Source organism: Nesoenas mayeri (genome assembly GCF_963082525.1).
Source record: "Nesoenas mayeri genome assembly, chromosome: 1".
NCBI lineage: Eukaryota > Metazoa > Chordata > Aves > Columbiformes > Columbidae > Nesoenas > Nesoenas mayeri.
Window position 1 is genome coordinate 212708964 of NC_137541.1, and position 18058 is coordinate 212727021.

General features: G+C 59.4%; 1 protein-coding gene across 1 annotated transcript in view; it reads right to left on the reverse strand.

Annotated features, from left to right (window-relative positions):
• Positions 1 to 4823: 4823 nt before the first annotated feature.
• ARAP1 (ArfGAP with RhoGAP domain, ankyrin repeat and PH domain 1) overlaps positions 4824 to 18058 on the reverse strand; it is a gene marked incomplete at its 5' end in the record, with an annotated part of 40432 nt that continues 27197 nt past the window's right edge. Inside the window, 17 exons of the mRNA XM_080338763.1 lie at positions 4824 to 4860; positions 4976 to 5013; positions 5196 to 5351; positions 5501 to 5564; positions 5785 to 5835; positions 8670 to 8752; positions 9703 to 9735; positions 11508 to 11650; positions 12561 to 12674; positions 13661 to 13778; positions 13927 to 13995; positions 14155 to 14238; positions 14573 to 14720; positions 14974 to 15079; positions 16367 to 16579; positions 17528 to 17691; positions 17913 to 17958. Of these exons, the coding sequence (XP_080194889.1) occupies positions 4996 to 5013; positions 5196 to 5351; positions 5501 to 5564; positions 5785 to 5835; positions 8670 to 8752; positions 9703 to 9735; positions 11508 to 11650; positions 12561 to 12674; positions 13661 to 13778; positions 13927 to 13995; positions 14155 to 14238; positions 14573 to 14720; positions 14974 to 15079; positions 16367 to 16579; positions 17528 to 17691; positions 17913 to 17958 (1610 nt within the window). The 3' untranslated portion in view covers positions 4824 to 4860; positions 4976 to 4995. The remainder of the gene's footprint in view (positions 4861 to 4975; positions 5014 to 5195; positions 5352 to 5500; positions 5565 to 5784; positions 5836 to 8669; positions 8753 to 9702; positions 9736 to 11507; positions 11651 to 12560; positions 12675 to 13660; positions 13779 to 13926; positions 13996 to 14154; positions 14239 to 14572; positions 14721 to 14973; positions 15080 to 16366; positions 16580 to 17527; positions 17692 to 17912; positions 17959 to 18058) is intronic.

Genomic DNA, 18058 nt, shown 5'->3' on the forward strand with positions numbered 1-18058 from the left:
ACTGACCACCCCCTTCTAACCCACCCCAGGTCCCATTGGCTTCCTGGCCACAAGGGCCCAGTGCTGGCTCATGGTCACCCTGCTGTCCCCAGGACCCCCAGGTCCCTTTCCCCTATACTGCTCTCTAATATGTAATTTCCCAACCTACACTGGAACCTGGGGCTGTTCCTGCCCAGATTCAGGACTCTACACTTTCCCTTGTTAAATTTCATCAGGTTATTCCCCACCCAACTCTCCAGCCTGTCCAGGTCTCTGATGGCAGCACAGCTTCCAGTGTCACCACTGCTCCCAGCTTGGTGTCACCAGCAAACTTGCTGACAGTCACTCTATTCCCTCGTCTAAATCGTTAATGAATATATTGAATAATACTGGCCCCAGCACTGCCCCCTGAGGCACTGCACTAGATACTAGCCTCCAACTGGACTCCGCACCATTGACCACGACTCTCTGGCTTCTCTCCTTAGGCCAGTTTGCAACCCACCTCACTACTCTATTGTCCAGACCACACTTCTTCAACTTAGCTGTGTAATCAAGGGGATGCGGGAGCTCAGCCCTTTGTGGAGGGGGAAACTGAGGCACGGAGCAGCGCTCAGGCACGCAGGGTGCATAAACCACTGGGTGCTGCCTGCTCTGGGTGCTGCTCAGTGTTCCATATCCCCAAATGTCCCCAAGGAACAAGGAGGGTGTGCAAATGGGTGCGTGAGGATGAGCACGTGCAACACAGAGCAGCCGCTGCAGACGTGGGGGCGTGAGCAACAATGCAGATGCAGAGCACAGGTCGCAGACACTGAGCACAGGTTGCATGCGTTGAGCACACGTTGCAGGTGCTGAGCACACGTTGCATGCACTGAGCATGCGCTGCAGACATCAGGCATGTGTTGCAGACGCTGAGAACGTTGCAGACAGTGAGCATGCATTGCACACGCTGTGCAGGTGTTGCATGCACGGAGCATGCACTGCAAACAGTAAGCATGGGTTGCACACACTGAGCATGTGTTGCATGTGTTGCAGACACTGAGCACATGTTGCAGATGCTGAGCATGTGTTGCAGACACTAAGCACATATTGCATGCACTGAACATGTCTTGCATGCACTGACCACATGCTGGAGACACAGCGTGTGCTGCAGACATGGAGCACATGTTGCATGCACGATGCATGCACTGCAAGCACTGAGCATGCGTTGCAGACACCGAGGATGCATTGCATGCACTGAGCACGCATTGCAGATGCTGAGTATGTGTTGCACCCACCACGTATGCATTGCATGCACTGAGCATGTGTTGCAGATGGTAAGCACACATTGCAAGCACTGAGCACAGGTTGCATGCACTGAGCATGCACTGAAGACACTGAGCACACACTGCAGGCACTGAGGATGCATTGCATACACTGAATGCATGTTGTGGATGGCGAGCACATGTTGCAAGCACCAAACATGCATTGCAGGCATTGAGCATGCATTGGAGGCACTGAGCACACACTGCAGAGTGCACTGAGCACATTGCAGATGCTGAGCACATGCTGCATGCACTGAGAACTTGTTGTATGCACCGAGCGTGTGTTGCAGACACTGAGCACACGTTGCATGCACCGAGCGTGTGTCGCAGACACTGAGCACACGTTGCATGCACTGAGCGTGTGTTGCAGACACCGAGCACACGTTGCATGCACCGAGCGTGTGTTGCAGACACTGAGCACACGTTGCATGCACTGAGCGTGTGTTGCAGACACTGAGCACACGTTGCATGCACCGAGCGTGTGTCGCAGACACTGAGCACACGTTGCATGCACTGAGCGTGTGTTGCAGACACCGAGCACACGTTACATGCACCGAGCGTGTGTTGCAGACACCGAGCACACGTTACATGCACTGAGCGTGTGTTGCAGACACTGAGCACACGTTGCACACACCAAGACCATGTTCCCGACCTCAAGTCCACACGTGGACACCAAAGACGGATGCGAGCAGCGGGTGCTGTGCACCGACAGGCACTGCAGACACCGAGCAGGCTCCACACTCACCCCACGTGTCTGTTGGTGCCTGGCACTGTCACCGCTGTCACGCTGTGGCTGGAACAGCCCTGCCCAGCAGCTCGGCTGCTTTGGAGGCCAAGCAGAGATTATTTGGCCCCTGGAACAGGGCAGGGTGAGCGGGGGTGTCCTGGGGTGGAAGGATGGGGAGGAGAAGGACAGATGGACAAGGGTGTAGCTGGAGGAACAGGTGGCTGCTGAGTGGAGGTGGGATGATGGAGGGACAGAGGGAGGGAGGGATGGGTGGATGAGCAGATGGATCAGGGGATGGATGAGTGGGAGGATGGATGGGGGAGGGATGGAGAACAAGTGTGATGGAGCGGCTGAGGGACCTGGGGGGTTCAGCTGGAGAACAGGAGCTGAGGGGAGACCTTCTGATCTCTGAACTGCCTGAAAGGAGCTTGGAGCCAGGGGGGTCGGGCTCTGCTCCCCAGGAACAAGCGCCAGGAGCAGAGGAAACGGCCTCAAGTTGCGCCAGGGGAGGTTGAGGTTGGATGTGGGAACAATTTCTTCCCCAAAGGGCTGTGGGGCATTGGAACAGGCTGCCCAGGGCAGTGCTGGAGTCACCAGCCCTGGAGGGCTGGACAGACAGACAGGAGGTTCTCAGGACATGGGGCAGGGACAGGGGTGGGAATGGTTGGACTCGATGGTCTTGAGGGGCTTTTCCAACCCAAATGATTCAATGGACGGATGGATGGGGGGATGGACAGAGGGAGGGATGGACAGAGGGAGGGATGGACAGAGAGAGGGATGGACAGAGGGAGGGATGGATGAAAGGAAGGATGGATAGAGGGATTGTGAGTTCAATGTGAGTTTTGCTGTGGATTTAGGGTGGTTTCGGCCCTGGCTTTAGGGTGGCTTGGCTGTGGGTTTAGAGTGGACTTGGTTGTGAGTTTAATGTGGGCTTGGCTGTGGGTTTAGAGTGGACTTGGTTCTGAGTTTAATGTGGGCTTGGCTGTGGGTTTAGAGTGGACTTGGTTGTGAGTTTATTGTGGGCTTGGCTGTGGGTTTAGAGTGGATTTGGTTGTGAGTTTAATGTGGGCTTGGCCATGGGTTTAGGGTGGGTTTGATCCTGGGTTTCAGATGGGCGTTGCTGTGGGTTTGGTTGTGGGTTTAGGCTATGCTTGGTCATGGGTTTAGAATGGGCTTGAACGTAGGTTTAGAGCAGAGTTTGATCGTGGGTTTAGTGTGGGCTTGGCTGTGGGTTTAGCCATGGGTTTAGGGTGAGCTTCATCACGGGTTTAGTGTGGGTTTAGTGTTGGTTTAGCCATGGGTTTCGTTGTGGGTTTAGTGTGGGTTTCGTTTTGGGTTTAGAGTGAGCTTGGCTGTGGATTTAGGGTGTTTGCCCATGGGTGTAAGGCGGACTTGGCCTTGGGTTTAGGGTGGGCTTAGTTGTGGGTTTAGCATGGATTTGGCCGTGGATTTAGTGCGAGCTTGGCTATGGGTTTAGAGTGGACTTCGCCGTGGGTTTAGTGCGAGCTTGGCTATAGGTTTAGAGTGGACTTGGCCGTGGGTTTAGGGTGGGCATGGTCATGGGTTTAGCATGAGTTTGGCTGTAGGTTTATGCTGTGTTTGGCCGTGGGTTTGGACATGGGTTTAGGGTGGGCTTGGTCATGGATTTCGGGTGGATTTAGCCATGGGTTTAGAGGGGTCTTGGCCGTGGGTTTACAGTGGGCTTGACTGTAGGTTTAGGGTGCATTTAGCACGAATTTGGCTGTAGGTTTAGGGTGGGCTTGGTCGTGGGTTTGGGGTGGGCTTCGTTGTGGGTCTAGGGTGGGAGTGGTTGTGGGTTTAGCACCGGCTGGGCCATGGGTTTAGAGTGGGCTTAGTTTTGAGTTTAATGTGGGTTTCGCTATGGGTTTAAAGGGGATTTGGCTGTGGGTTTAGGGTGGGTTTGGTGTGGATTTGGCTGTGGGTTTAGTGTGAGCTTGACCATGGGTTTAGGGAGGGTTTGGCCCTGGGTTCAGAGTGGGCTTGGTCCTGGATTTAGAGTGGATTTAGCCATGGGTTTAGGCTGGGCTTGTCCGTAGGTGTGGCTGTGGCCTTAGGCTGGGCTTGGCTGTGAGCTTAGCATGGATTTGGCTGTGGTTCGGGGACGGATTGGGCCATGGGTGTACCCAGCACAGCCCCATGGGTGTCCCCACTGTCCCCAGGACCGTGCCCACCCCAGTGACCCACGGTGACAATCTTGACCCCCCACCCAGCCCTCCTGCCCCCTAACGTCCCCCCTGTGCCCCCCAGTGGCAGCACCACCCCCGCTCCAGGGCACATAATGAGACTAAGGGTGACACCACTCTGTCCCCAAAAGCAGCTCAGTGGCACCTGGAGGGTGCACCCAAGGTTGTCCCCCACCCATGGAGTTCCCCACCTCCCGCTGTCCCCCTGACACACAGACCCAGACACTCCCACGCTGTGTCCCCAAGACCTTTAATTTGGGTGATGGGAAATGGGGGCAGCTCTTGCCACCCCCCACCCTGTGTCCCCCCACCTCTAGTCCCCAGTCTGGGGGGGGTGCAGAGGCTCTTGCTGCCCTGCCTGGCGTGGGGGGGACCCCAGGATGGGGTACCCAGCTGTGACCCCCCCAGCCCTGCGCTGTCACAGCAGGTGGGTGGCCCAGCTGTCCTGTCACCTCCTGTGGGTCACCTTGGGGGGAGGTGAGAGGGTCCGGAGCCGGCAGGACCCCCAGTGGGTGTCAGGGTGCGGGGCTGGCGTGGGTCCCTGAGGGTTGTCCCATGTCCCCAAGGGCTGCCCTGTGTCCCCAAGGGCTGCCCTGTGTTCCCCAAGGGCTGTCCCATGTCCCCAAGGGCTCCCTGCTTGCGGATAAACCTGCAGCACAAGCAGAGCAAAGGGTCAGTGGCATCTCTGTCCCCCTCCCACCTTGCAGGGGGACATCCGTGTGCCCATGTCCCCAGGATGGGGTGACATTGGGACAGCCACTCACCAGAGTGTCACATCTCCAGCTCAGACATTGTGCAGGAGCTGGGGACAAAGCACAGACATGTTAGTCCTTGGTGTCCCCTCGGTGTCCCCGAGCAGCACTGGGAAACAGGGGGACAACCCAGAGCAAGGGGACCCCTGGCACATCCCCAGGACGAGGGGACACTGATGTGTGATGCAGGGGGAACACAGTGTCCCCCCCCTCAGCCCGAGGTGTCACTCACGGTCAGCGGGTCAGTGGCGAAGGCCGCCACGCTCTTCCTCATCTCGCTCTCGTCCCCCCGCAGCGGGATGAGGGACACGTTCCCCAGCCGGGCGTCCTGCTGCCACCGCGACACCCGCACCTTGGAGCTCTCCGAGGGCCACAGGCTCCCCCCGTGCTGGGGACACAGGGGACAGGGGCTGGGGACGGGCGCTATGGTCCTCGGCCACCACGGGGACCTCTTGCCCCATCCCCAGGATGCGGGATGCAGGGATGCTCGGGGACCACAGAGGGCTGAGCATCCTTCTGTCCCTGCTCGCTCCCTACCTGCACGTGGAGGAAGGTGGCGAACCACTCCCGCAGGTCGGCCTGGGTGTCACAGCACAGGTACCTGCGGGGACATGGCGTCAGGGGACACCCAGGGACTCTTGGGGACAGTTGGGACACCAGCCGGTGCTTTGCATGAGGTCTGGTAGCCCGCAGCAGTGGGACAAGGAGACACAGTGACAGCCAGGCTCTGTACACAGAAATCGCCCTCTGCCCCCCCCCCGCAGTGTATCCCTCTATCCTGGGGGGTGTTTATTGTCCCCATGTCCCCCCCAGTCCCGTACCATTGCTGCTTCTCATGCTTCTCGTTCTCATAGAAAACCGTGAAGCCCCAGCTGGAGGGAGACAAGAGACAAGGTGAAGGTGGATGTCCCCAACAGCCCTGTCCTCGAATCCAGTGATCCAGGTGCCAAAGTGTCCCTGTAACGCCCTTGTCCCCGTAACCCCCCATCCCTGCAACCCCCTGTTCTGGCAGCCCCACATCCCCACAACCCCCTGTCCATGCAACCCCAATGTCCCTGCAACCTCCCATTCCCACAGCCCCCCATTCCTGCAACCCCAATGTCCCTGCAACCTCCTGTCCCTGCAACCCCAGTGCCCCTGCAACCCCCATCCCTGCAACCCCAGTGTCCCTCCAAACCCCATCCCTGCAACCCCAGTGTCCCTGCAACCCCAGTGTCCCTCCAAACCCCATCCCTGCAATCCCAGTGTCCCTGCAACCCCAGTGTCCCTGCAACCCCAGTGTCCCTGCAAACCCCATCCCTGCAACCCCAGTGTCCCTGCAAACCCCATCCCTGCAATCCCAGTGTCCCTGCAACCCCAGTGTCCCTGCCTCCCAGCAAACCTGCACGGCCCATCACACACGCTCATGTGCACACACATGCACGCTCACCTGTATGTAAGTACATGCGTTGCACGCACACAGCCACATGCACACACATAAATGCACATGCGCACGCGTACACAGCTCACCGACATGCCTGCGCACACCCACACATGCCCATGAACTTGTGAACACGCACACACCCACATGCACAGAACTTGCTGACATGCACACACACACATGTTCACACGCACTCATGTGCACACACACGCTGACATGCATGCATATGCTCACAGATAGGCACATAAACATATGCACGTATATACACACATGTATGCAACTTGCTGATATCACAGAATCCCAGAATGTCAGGGGTTGAAGGGCCCTGGAAAGCTCATCCAGTGCAATCCCCCCATGGAGCAGGAACACCCAGATGAGGTTACACAGGAAGGTGTCCAGGCGGGTTGGAATGTCTGCAGAGAAGGAGACTCCACAACCCCCTGGGCAGCCTGGGCCAGGCTCTGACACCCTCACCAGGAACAAGTTTCTCCTCCAATTTAAATGGAACCTCTTGTGTTCCAGTTTGAACCCTTTACCCCTTGTCTTACCACTGGTTGTGCCACCCACAGGTGCACATGCATATGCCCGCGCGCTGACGCACACATGCACACACAGGCTGAGAGGCACAACGCCACACACGCACCCGCTTGCACATATACGTGTGCACATGTGCACACACGTGTACAGAACTTGCTGACATGCCTGCACACACACGCCCATGCACTCATGTCCGCACACACGCGCTTGACATGCACATACGCACACGTACACAACTGCCTGACATGCCTGCTCACGTTCCCATACATGTGTGCACACACGTGCCCGTGCACTGACACGCACACACACACTGACACGTGTGCACACACATGTGCACAACCTGCTGACATGCCCGCACACACAGGCACCCATGGACTTATAAGCACACAAAGGCATACGTACACGCGCTCACACATATGCACACGTACATATGCACGTGCTCGCACACATGCACACAACTTGCTGATGTGCCTGCACATGCACATATACATTTACATATGCACACACCTGTACACAGCTTGCTGACGTGTGCACACATACGTGCACACACATGCATGCACACCGGCTGACATGCATGCACACACGTGCACACACCCTCCCCACATGCACATGCTCACATGCACACCCACAAGCACACACACCCCCTCACACGGCCACGGTTCCCCCCCCAGTGCTGCATCCCCATCAGGCACCAGCATCCCCGGTCCCCCCAGCCCTGCAGCCCCTCCCTGGGGACAGGGGACGGGAAAGGGACACGGCTGGGGACAGAGCTGGGGACAGACGGGTCCCTGTGCTGGCACCAGGCTGCAGCAGCGTCCTGCGAGGCTGCTCTGACATCTAGTGGCAAGACGCAGGGCCAGCAGGAGATGTATCCCTGCAGCCAAAATGGCCCTGCCCCATCCCCATCCCCGTCCCCATCCATCTCCATCCCCATCCCGGTCTCCAGTCCTGTCCCTATCCACCTCCATCCCCGTCCCCAGTCGTGTCCCCATCCCCATCCATCTCCATCCCTATGTCCAGCCTTGTCCCCAGCTATGTCCTTGTACCCAACCCCATCCATCTCCATCTCCATCTCCATCCCCATCTCTGTCCCCATCCACCTCCAGCCCCATCTCCAGCCCCATCTCTGCCTCCAGCCCTGTCCCCAACCCTGTCCCTGTCCCCAGCTCTGTCCCTGTCCCCATCCCCATCCATCTCCATCTCTATCCCCATCCTCATCCTGGTCCCCAGCCTTGTCCCCATCACTATCCCCCATCCCTGTCTCTAGCCTTGTCCCCATCCCCATCCATCTCCATCCCCATCCTCATCCCCATCCTTGTCCCCATCCATCTCCAGCCCCATCTCCAGCCCCACCCCAACCCTGTCCTTGTCCCCAGCACTGTCCCTGTCCCCATCCATCTACATCCCCATCCCCATCCTTGTCCCCATCCTCATCCATCTCTATCTCTGTCCCCATCCTCATCCTTGTCCCCATCCCCATCCATCTCCAGCCCCATGCCTGTTCTCCATCCCCAGCCCTGTTCCCAGCCCTGTCCTTGTCCCCATACCCATCCTCATCTCCATCCATTTCCAGCCTCAGCCCCAGCTCCATCTCCATCTCCATCTCCATCTCCATCTCCATCTCCATCTCCGTCCTCATCCCTGTCCCCAACTCTGTCCTTGTCCCCATCCCCATCCTCATCCCCATCCATCTCCAGCCCCATCCTCATCCTCATCCCTGTCCCCACCAGCCACCCCGTCACCTCTCACCACGTCGGCGGCCGAAGCTTCTTCTTAATGCCCAGATAAACCCTCAGGTTCCTGACGGGCCACTCCTTCTCCGGCTTGTGGCTCTGGGGATAGAGGAACACGACAGCAGGTTAGGGACTGCAGGGCCACCACCAGACCCTTTGTCACTCGTCCCCAACCCCACTGATGGGTTTTGACCCCAAGGCAGGGAGGGAGGAAAAGCTGTAGGGATGATGGGGACGGGGCTCAGCCCAACCAAGGATGAGGGTGACAAGGATGGAGCCGAGGGGACAGGGCAGAGTGGGTGCGTGTCAGCCCTGGCAGAGGTGAGGGGACACAGGAGCTCTGTCCCCACAGCGGGGTTCCCCAGAGATGGTGCTTGTTGCTGGGATGGGGTCTCAAGAACCTGGCACTAGGTGTCCCCCATGGGGACACTCATGTCACATCCCTCTTCAGCATCATGGCCATGGCAGTGGTAACCCCAGCCCCAACCATGTCCCCAAATGTCCCTCCCTGTGACAGGTGATGGGTGTCCCAACCCCCTGGTGTCACTTGGGCTGTCCCCTGCCTCTGAGCATCCCTGGGGGAGGTGACACCCGCCCCTGTGCCAAGTGACATCCCAAGAAGAGCGACAAGGGACAGTGAGATGTCCCCACAAAGCCAGCGACACCACCCAAGTGTCACCCTTTGCTGGGGACATCTCGAAGTGACAAAGCCCCCCCTCACCCGGGATCTCCCCAGTGCCTGGACATGCACCGGGTGACACAATGGGGACCCTCTCCACCCCCCCCAATGTCACCCCCCTGCCTTCATGTGACTTACAAGTGCCCAATCCAATGCCCGCGGGATGGGGGGGCACCAGCCCCTTCCCCATCTCCCTGATGCCAAGGGCAGCAGTGGCCCCAAATGGGGGGACCCCAGATAACAGGGGTGCACTGGGGGGGGGGGGTGACGGTGGGGGCACACGGCGGGATTGGATTTGGGGGTGACCCCAGGCAGCCTTGTAAGGGCAGAGGGTGCAGGACCCCCCGTGGCTGCGCCCCCCCCTACTCACGTTGTCCGGGGGGGGGCTCCGCTGCTTCAGGCTCTGCGCAACAGAGGACGGGGTTACAGCGGCTGTGGGGGACGGGGAGGGGGGGACACGGCCCTGGGGACAGTGATGGGACAGGGTGCGGTGACAGAGCCGGGGGGCAGCTGCATCCCTGCCTGCACTGCCCGTGCACTGCCAGCCCCATCCCTCCCTGCCTGCACTGCCTGTGTGATCCCTGCCTGCACTGCTCGCACACTGCCAGCCCCATCCCTGCCTGCACTGCTCGCGCACTGCCAGCCCCATCCCTGCCTGCTCTGCCTGTGTGATTCCTGCCTGCACTGCCCACGCACTGCCAGCCCCATCCCTGCCTGCTCTGCCTGTGTGATCCCTGCCTGCACTCCCCACGCACTGCCAGCCCCATCCCTGCCTGCACTGCCTGTGTGATCCCTGCCTGCACTGCCCACGCACTGCCAGCCCCATCCCTGCCTGCCTGCACTGCCAGCCCCATCCCTGCCTGCACTGCTCGCGCACTGCCAGCCCCATCCCTGCCTGCTCTGCCTGTGTGATTCCTGCCTGCACTGCCCACGCACTGCCAGCCCCATCCCTGCCTGCTCTGCCTGGGTGATCCCTGCCTGCACTCCCCACGCACTGCCAGCCCCATCCCTGCCTGCTCTGCCTGTGTGATTCCTGCCTGCACTGCCCACGCACTGCCAGCCCCATCCCTGCCTGCTCTGCCTGTGTGATCCCTGCCTGCACTCCCCACGCACTGCCAGCCCCATCCCTGCCTGCACTGCCTGTGTGATCCCTGCCTGTACTGCCCATGCACTACCAGCCCCATCCCTGCCTGCCTGCACTGCCTGTGTGATCCCTGCCTGCACTGCCCACGCACTGCCAGCCCCATCCCACCCTGCCTGCACTGCCTGTGTGATCCCTGCCTGCACTGCCAGCCCCATCCCTGCCTGCACTGCCAGCCCCATCCCTGCCTGCACTGCCCATGCACTGCCAGCCCCATCCCTGCCTGCACTGCCAATCCCATCCCTCCCCGCACTGCCCATGCAATGCCGGCCCCATCCCTGCCTGCACTGTCTATGCAATCCCTGCCTGCACTGCCCGTGCGCTGCCAGCCCCATCCCTCCCTGCCTGCACTGCCTGTGTGATGCCTGCCTGCACTGCCCATGCACTGCCAGCCCCATCCCTGCCTGCTCTGCCTGTGTGATTCCTGCCCGCACTGCCCATGCAATGCCAGCCCCATACCTGCCTGCACTGCCAACCCCATCCCTGCCTGCACTGCCCATGCAATGCCAGCCCCATCCCTGCCTGCACAGTCTATGCAATCCCTGCCTGCACTGCCCGTGTACTGCTAGCCCCATCCCTGCCTGCTCTGCCTTTGCAATCCCTGCCTGCACTGCCTGTGCACTGCCAGCCCCATCCCTGCCTGCTCTGCCTTTGCAATCCCTGCCTGCACTGCCCGTGCACTGCCAGCCCCATCCCTGCCTGCTCTGCCTTTGCAATCCCTGCCTGTACTGTCAGCTCCATCTCTGCCTGTGCTGCCAGCCCCATCCTTGCCTGCACTGCCCGTGCAATGCCACCCCCTCCCTGCCTGCACTGCCAGCCCCATCCCTGCCTGTGTGATCCCTGCCTGCACTGCCAGCCCCATCCCTGCCTGCACTACCCATGCGATGCCACCCTATGTATCCCACAACTTCAGGGACACCCAGCACATTGTCACAGCACAGCTGGGAAGGAAAGCGCAGGCAGGGGCTGGGCAGGGCAGGCAGGGGCAGGCGGGAGCGCTGCCAGGCAGCAGGCAGCAGGCAGGCAGGGCTCACCCGCACTTCCTTGTAGAGGCGCAGGCAGGTGTGGGTGAGGATGAAGTAGCGGTCGTGGAAGCCGGTGCTCAGCCCCAGCCCCAGCAGGTTCCTCTCCTCCCGGAACTTCATCAGCCCGTGCTTGCAGTCGCCCACTCTGCTGGCTGGGGGGCACACGCCTCAGTTTCCCCGTTCCCCCCCAGAACGGCATTGGGTGCAGAGAGCCCATCCTGGGGGGCAATAACAGGGGGAACCCCTCCTCGTCCCCAGCAGATGCTGCTTGCCCCACAGTGCTGCTCCTCTGGCCGTGACCCCATACTGGAGGCTACTGGGGGCTATTGACCACGTGCTAATGGGCTGGTGCCCCCACAGCATGGCCAGGGAGATGCAGCCCTGGGGTGGTGGAACCTGTGGGGATCCTCTGCAGGTCGCAGCTGGCAGGACACAGAGGTGTCCCCATGCCCACCCCTGTCCCCATCCCATCACCATCCACATCTCCGTCCCACCCCGTCCCCATCTCCATCCCTATTCCACACCCATCCCCATCCCCACCTCATCTCCATCCCTATCCCATCCCATCTCCATCCCCATCCCCATCTATATCCCCATCCCCATCCCAACCACATCCCCATCTCCACCCCCATCCCAATCCCCACCTCCATCCTATCTCATCCCCATCTCTGTCTCCATCTCCATACCAATCCCAACTCCATCCCAACACAATCCCATCTCCACCCAATCCCCATCTCAATCCCATGCTGATTTCCCTACCAATCCCCATCGCCATCTCCATCTCTGTCTCGATCTCCATCTCCATCCCAATTCCATCTCCATTCCCATCCCAGCCCCATCTCCATTCCTTTCCCCATCTCCATCCCCATCCCATCTGCATCTCCATCCCAATCCCATCTCCATACCCATCTCCACCTAATCCCCATTGTCATCACAATCCTTTGCCCATTCCCCACCTCATCCCCATCTCCATCTCCAACCTCATTTCCATCCCATCTACATCCCCATCTCCATCCCATCCCACCAGTCTCCCAGCCAGGACCCCGGCTCCCAGTTCCTCACCGAGGTAGATGAGCATGTTCTCCATGGCCAGTTGCTTCTTCACCACCAGGTAGCTGTCCGTCCCCAGGCCGTGCAAGATGGGCAGGACTTTTTCCGAGTAGTGCAAGGGCCGTTCTGTGGGGCAGGGGGACAGGCAGGGCTCAGGCAGCATCCCCAGGGTGGCACCCACCAAGTCGAGGGGTCACAGGACCAGGGTCCCATCCTGCCCACACCAAGCTCTTGTCTGCTTGCTGCCCATGGGGACCTCAGGGCTGCTCCTGTTGGTGGCCGGGGAGCCCAGACACGACCCACCCCAAGCTTCAAGGGTATTTGGACCCCCCAAGGATGCAGAGAGATGTCCTGTAGGTCCTGGCCTAAACCATCCGCCCCTCTGCAGCGCTCGGCCACGTGCAACTGAGATGTGGCACCACAGGTGTCATCCCCCAAGAGATGGAGCCCAGCCCAGCACTGCTCTGTGGTGCTGTCCCCATGGGAGCCTTCTTGTCCCCATCACCATGTCCATCAGTGTCACCATCACCATTGCCATCTCTATCACCATTACCACCATCATCACAGTCACCATCTCCATCGCTATCTCCATGTCCACCTCTGTCACCTTTGTTATCTCCATTTCCATATCCATCTCCATCACCATGTCTATTCCCATCTCAGTCTCCACCCTCATCTCTGTCACCATCACCATCTCCATTTCCTTCTCCATCTCTGTCAGTATCTCCATTGCCATCTCCATCACCATCTCAATTTCCATTTCCATCTCCATCACCAGCTCCATCACTGTTACCATCTCCATCCTCATCTCTGTCACCCACTGTGTCACCATTACTGTCTCTATCGTCACCATCTCCATCTCCATCACCATCTCGATTTCCATTTGCATCTCCATCACCAGCTCCATCACTGTTACCATCTCCATCCTCATCTCTGTCACGATCACTGTCTCCATCGTTGTCACCATCTCCATCATCGGCACCATCACCATCATCGGCACCATCACCATCACATTCACTATCACTGTCACCATCACCGTCACCATCACCATCATCATGTCACCACCTCCATCACCATCCCCAGCCCCACCATCCTCACACCCCCACACCAACCTGCCTCCTCCCTCTCGTTCACTTCAAAGCAGCTCCAATAGTCCTTCTCCTTCATGACGATTTTCCTCCGGTCCAGGATCTCGAAGGTCAGCTCCTCAGCTGTCATTGTGGCCGGGATCTGGGAGGATGAGACGGAAGGAGGGGACAGGTCTCCACCAGCCGGTGCCCAAGGCCATTCCACCCTCATGCCATAGAGGTGCCATCTCAGAGCGTGTGCCCAGTGCCACCACGGAGGTTTAGGGGTCCTGTCCCCTCTGTGCCCTCACCTTGATGTGCTGCTCTGCCTCCGTCTTCTTCTCCTCCAGGTAGACAGTGCAGATGAAGTCCCCGGCTTGCTGGAGAGCAACGGGAAAGACCTTCAACCCATAGCTTCCCACATGTGGGCTAAATCCCCACACACAGCATGGACACCACCCTGGGGCATCCCCAGGAGAAGCTGGAGCAGGTCCCACATGAAGAAGGTGCTCCAGGAAGGCCCCATGTCCAGGACTCACCTGCGTCCCGCTGGACGCTGCCTCTCGCATCTTCATGATGGCCATGATCTCATCCTGCTGCTTCTTCATCTCCTGGTCATTGACCTGCCAAGGAAGAGGAACCATCAGGGCTGAGCAGACCACCCTTGGGTGGTGGGTGGAGGGCAGCAGATGTGGGTCCCCAAGCTCCAAGCTTGGGTGTCTCCAGGGTTTGCAGGGACATGGACCCCATTCCCCTCATCACAGAATGGTTGAGGTTGGAAAGGACATCTGGAGATGATCATCTAGTCCAACACAAGCAAGGAGTTCCTCTGAAGCAAGGGGATGTCTATAGAATAGATCCAGCTCCATCCTCCTCCCACTTCTCCATGCGCTGGGAATGTCCACACTGATCCAGGCCCCCATCCCCAGAGCAGTGTGGTGGGGCTGGTGAACCTACGTTGAAGATCTTCATGTAGTGGCTGATGAGGTCCTCCACCACACGCCCAGCCTTGTAGTCCTTCCCGTCCGTCTGGAAGAGCGTGGGTCCAAAGACGATGGCCAAGTTGTGCGTGTTCATCTGGTTCTCCCCAGAGAAGCGCTGGACCCTGCGGGGACCCCCATGACAATTCCTGCCCCTGGGAGCCCCACTTTGGTCTCACCAAGAGGAATGTCCTCCACGCCGGGATGTGACACTCAGCTTTGGGCAGATCCTGACCCCAAACCCCCTTCCCTGGGACATGAGCCAAGGGATGAAGGTTCTCCTTCACCCCAGGACCCCGCCACGGAGGGCACGATGCCCCACAGGGGCTTGGGGACCCCAGGCTTGGCCACACAGTGTCCCCGCTGCCCACACCATACCGGAAGAGGTGGTTGATGAGTGCCTTCAGCGTTGCCCGGTTCACCGTGGGGAGGGCGCTCAGGAGCCGCCGGTACTCGCTGATCTTCTCCTCCTCGTCCTCCAACGCTGCCAGAGGGGCAGGAAGGAGAGAATGGCAGGGGGATGAAGGTGAGATTGAGAGTCACAGCCCCATTGTCCCCTCTCCAAACCCCACCATGGGGATGGAGCATCCCAACTCCACAGAGCTGGAGCATCCCAGGGCTGCAGCATCCCAGTTCCAAAAGGCTGGGGCACCCCAGCTCCACAGGGTCAGAGCATCCCAATACTGGAGCATCCCAGCTCCATGGACTGGAGCATCCTAGGCCTGGAGCATCCTGGTTCCACAAGGCTGGATCATTCCAGCTCCATGGGAACAAAGCATCTCAGTTGCATGGGGCTGGAGCATCAGAGCTCCATGGAGCCAGAGCATCCCAGCTCTGCAGTGACGGAGCATCCTGGCATTGGAGTGTCCCAACTCCATGAGACAAGAGCATCCCAGTTCTATGGGGCCAGAGCATCCAAGGGCTGAAGTGCTGGAGCATCCCAGCTGCATGGGACTGGATCATCACAGCTGCACAAAGCAGAACATCCCGGCTCCACGGGGCTGGAGCATCCCAGGGTCAAAGCATCCCAGTCCCATGAGGTTGGAGGACCACAGCACTGGAGTGTCCCAGCTTCACAGGACTGGAGCATCCCAGCTCCATGGGGCTGGAGCATCCCAGGGCTGGAGCATCTCAGTTCCATGAGGCTGGGACATCCCAGTTCCATGGAGTCAGAGCGTCCCAGTACTGGAGCATCCCAGCTCCATGGGGCCAGAACATCCCAATATTGGAGCACCCAGTTCCATGAGGCTAGGACATCTCAGTTCCATGAGGCTGGGGCATCCCAGTTCCATGGAGTCAGAGCATCCCAGGGCTGGAGTATCCCAGCTCCATGAGACCAGAGCATCCCAGTTCCACGGGGCCAGAGCATCCCAGGGCTGGGGTATCCAGTTCCATGAGGCTGGACCATCCCAGTACTGAAGCATCTCAGCTCCATGGGACTGGATCATTCAGCTCCATGGGGCTGGAGCATCCCAGCAAAGAAATGTCCCAGCTCCATGAGGCCAGAGCATCCCAGCTCCATGGGGCCAGAATATCCCAGCTCTGTAGAGTCAGAGCATCCCAGCTCGGTGGCTCATGGCTGTTCTGCCGCTGGATGCGTCCATCCCCTGTATTCAGTGGCCAGATCCAGAAGCAAAGGGCAGGGGGGCTCTGTCTCTTTGCCCTGGCTCAGCCCCAGCCCACCAAGCTCCTCACCCACCAGCTGAGCCCCCTGCAACACCTGGAGCCCAGATGTGCCCCCCAATCCTCACACCCCCCTCCCAGGGCTCACCCGTCGCTTGCAGCCACTCGGGCCCCCAGCGCCCGGTGAAGAGCCCATCCCCGAGGTCGCGGAAGAAGCGTTTGAGAGTGTTGGCGACATCATCCACCTGGTGCTCGCCCTCCTTCAGGCGGACACTGCGGGCGTCCCGGCGCAGCATCTCCAGCAGCCCCGTGGTTTTTGAGTTCTGCCCGCTCTTGCGGTAGATGCCCTCGGACGTCAGCCCTGTGGTGGTGACAGTGGGGGTGAGACATCTCCTCTATGGAGGACAAGGACTCCCCACCTGTCCAAGGAGCTGCGGGCTGGAGCAGTGAGCTGGAGTGCTCCCATGGAGCTGGAGCTCAGGGAGGGATGGAAACATGTCATGAGTGTGTCAGGTCTCAAGCTAATGCGTGACACTGATGTAATGACCCAAATCATAGAAATTCAGACAGGTTGGGGTTGCAGGGACCTCTGGAGATCATCCAGTCCAACCCACCTAGAGCAGGATCACCAGAGCAGATCACACAGGATCCCAGGGGGTTTGAATGTCTCAGAGAAGGAGACTCCACACCCGCTCTGGGCAGCCTGGGCCAGGCTCTGGCACCTCCCAGCACACAAGGTTCTGCTCATGTTCACATGGAGCCTCCTGTGTTTCAGTCTGTGCCCGTTGCCCCTCACCCTGGCGTTGGGCACCACTGAGCAGAGTCTGGTCCATCCTCTGACACCCACCCTGACATATTGATCCATTGATCACATCCTTCTCAGCTTCTCCAGCTCAGCAGCCCCAGCTCTCTCAGTGTCTCCTCATCACAAAGATGCTCCAGACCCCTCAGCATCTTTGTGTCCCTCCCTGGACTCTCTCCAGTGATTCCTTGTCCTTAAACTGGCCCCAGTTCTGCAGATGTGGCCCCACCAGGTCAGCAGAGGGGGAGAAACAACCTCTCTGATCTGCTGCCCACACTCTTCCTCACATACCCCAGGTACCATTGGCCACAGGGCACATTGGTGGCTCATGGTCACCCTGTTGTCACCACAACTCCCAGGTCCTTCTCCAAAAGCTGCTTCCCAGCAGCTCAACCCCAACCTGTGCTGGTGCTGGGGGTCATTCCTCCCCAGGGACAAGACCCTGCACTGGCTTTGGCTGAACTTCATTAGTTTCTAATACTAATTAGGTAGCACACCAGCACGTACCGCACTGGGTGATGTAGTCGATGCACCGATCCACCAGCAACGGGACGTCCGACTCCGTCAGCTGCTGCTCCGACAGGGTGTCCCCCGAGGTCCCCGCCGCTTTCTGGATGGCGTGGAGCCAGCCCAGGAAATCCAGTTTCCTCTCCCCCTGGATGTACAGCGTCCTGCCGGCGAGCCTGGGTTAGCGGGGGGCCACGACACCCCCAAACCCCACTGCATGGCCAGGACCCCCCCTGGGGTGGTCCTGGGGATGGTCTTGACTCCCTTCTGGGGGTCCCATAGGGAGAGTGAAGGCACCCCAGCATGAAGATGGGCTTGGGCAGGGGGTGATAATTTGCTGGGGGGGTCTAACCTCCATCTCCCCCCCCCTACTTTCTGCTCTTACCTTCGCCTCTCCACCAGCACCAGCACCTCGTTGTCACCCTGGATGGCTGGAAGGGATGGCAGAGAGTCTGTCACCCAGGGGAACTGGGGTCACCTCGGGGGACAGGGGGTCACCCAAGGAGAGAGGGGATCACCCAGAGGAATGGG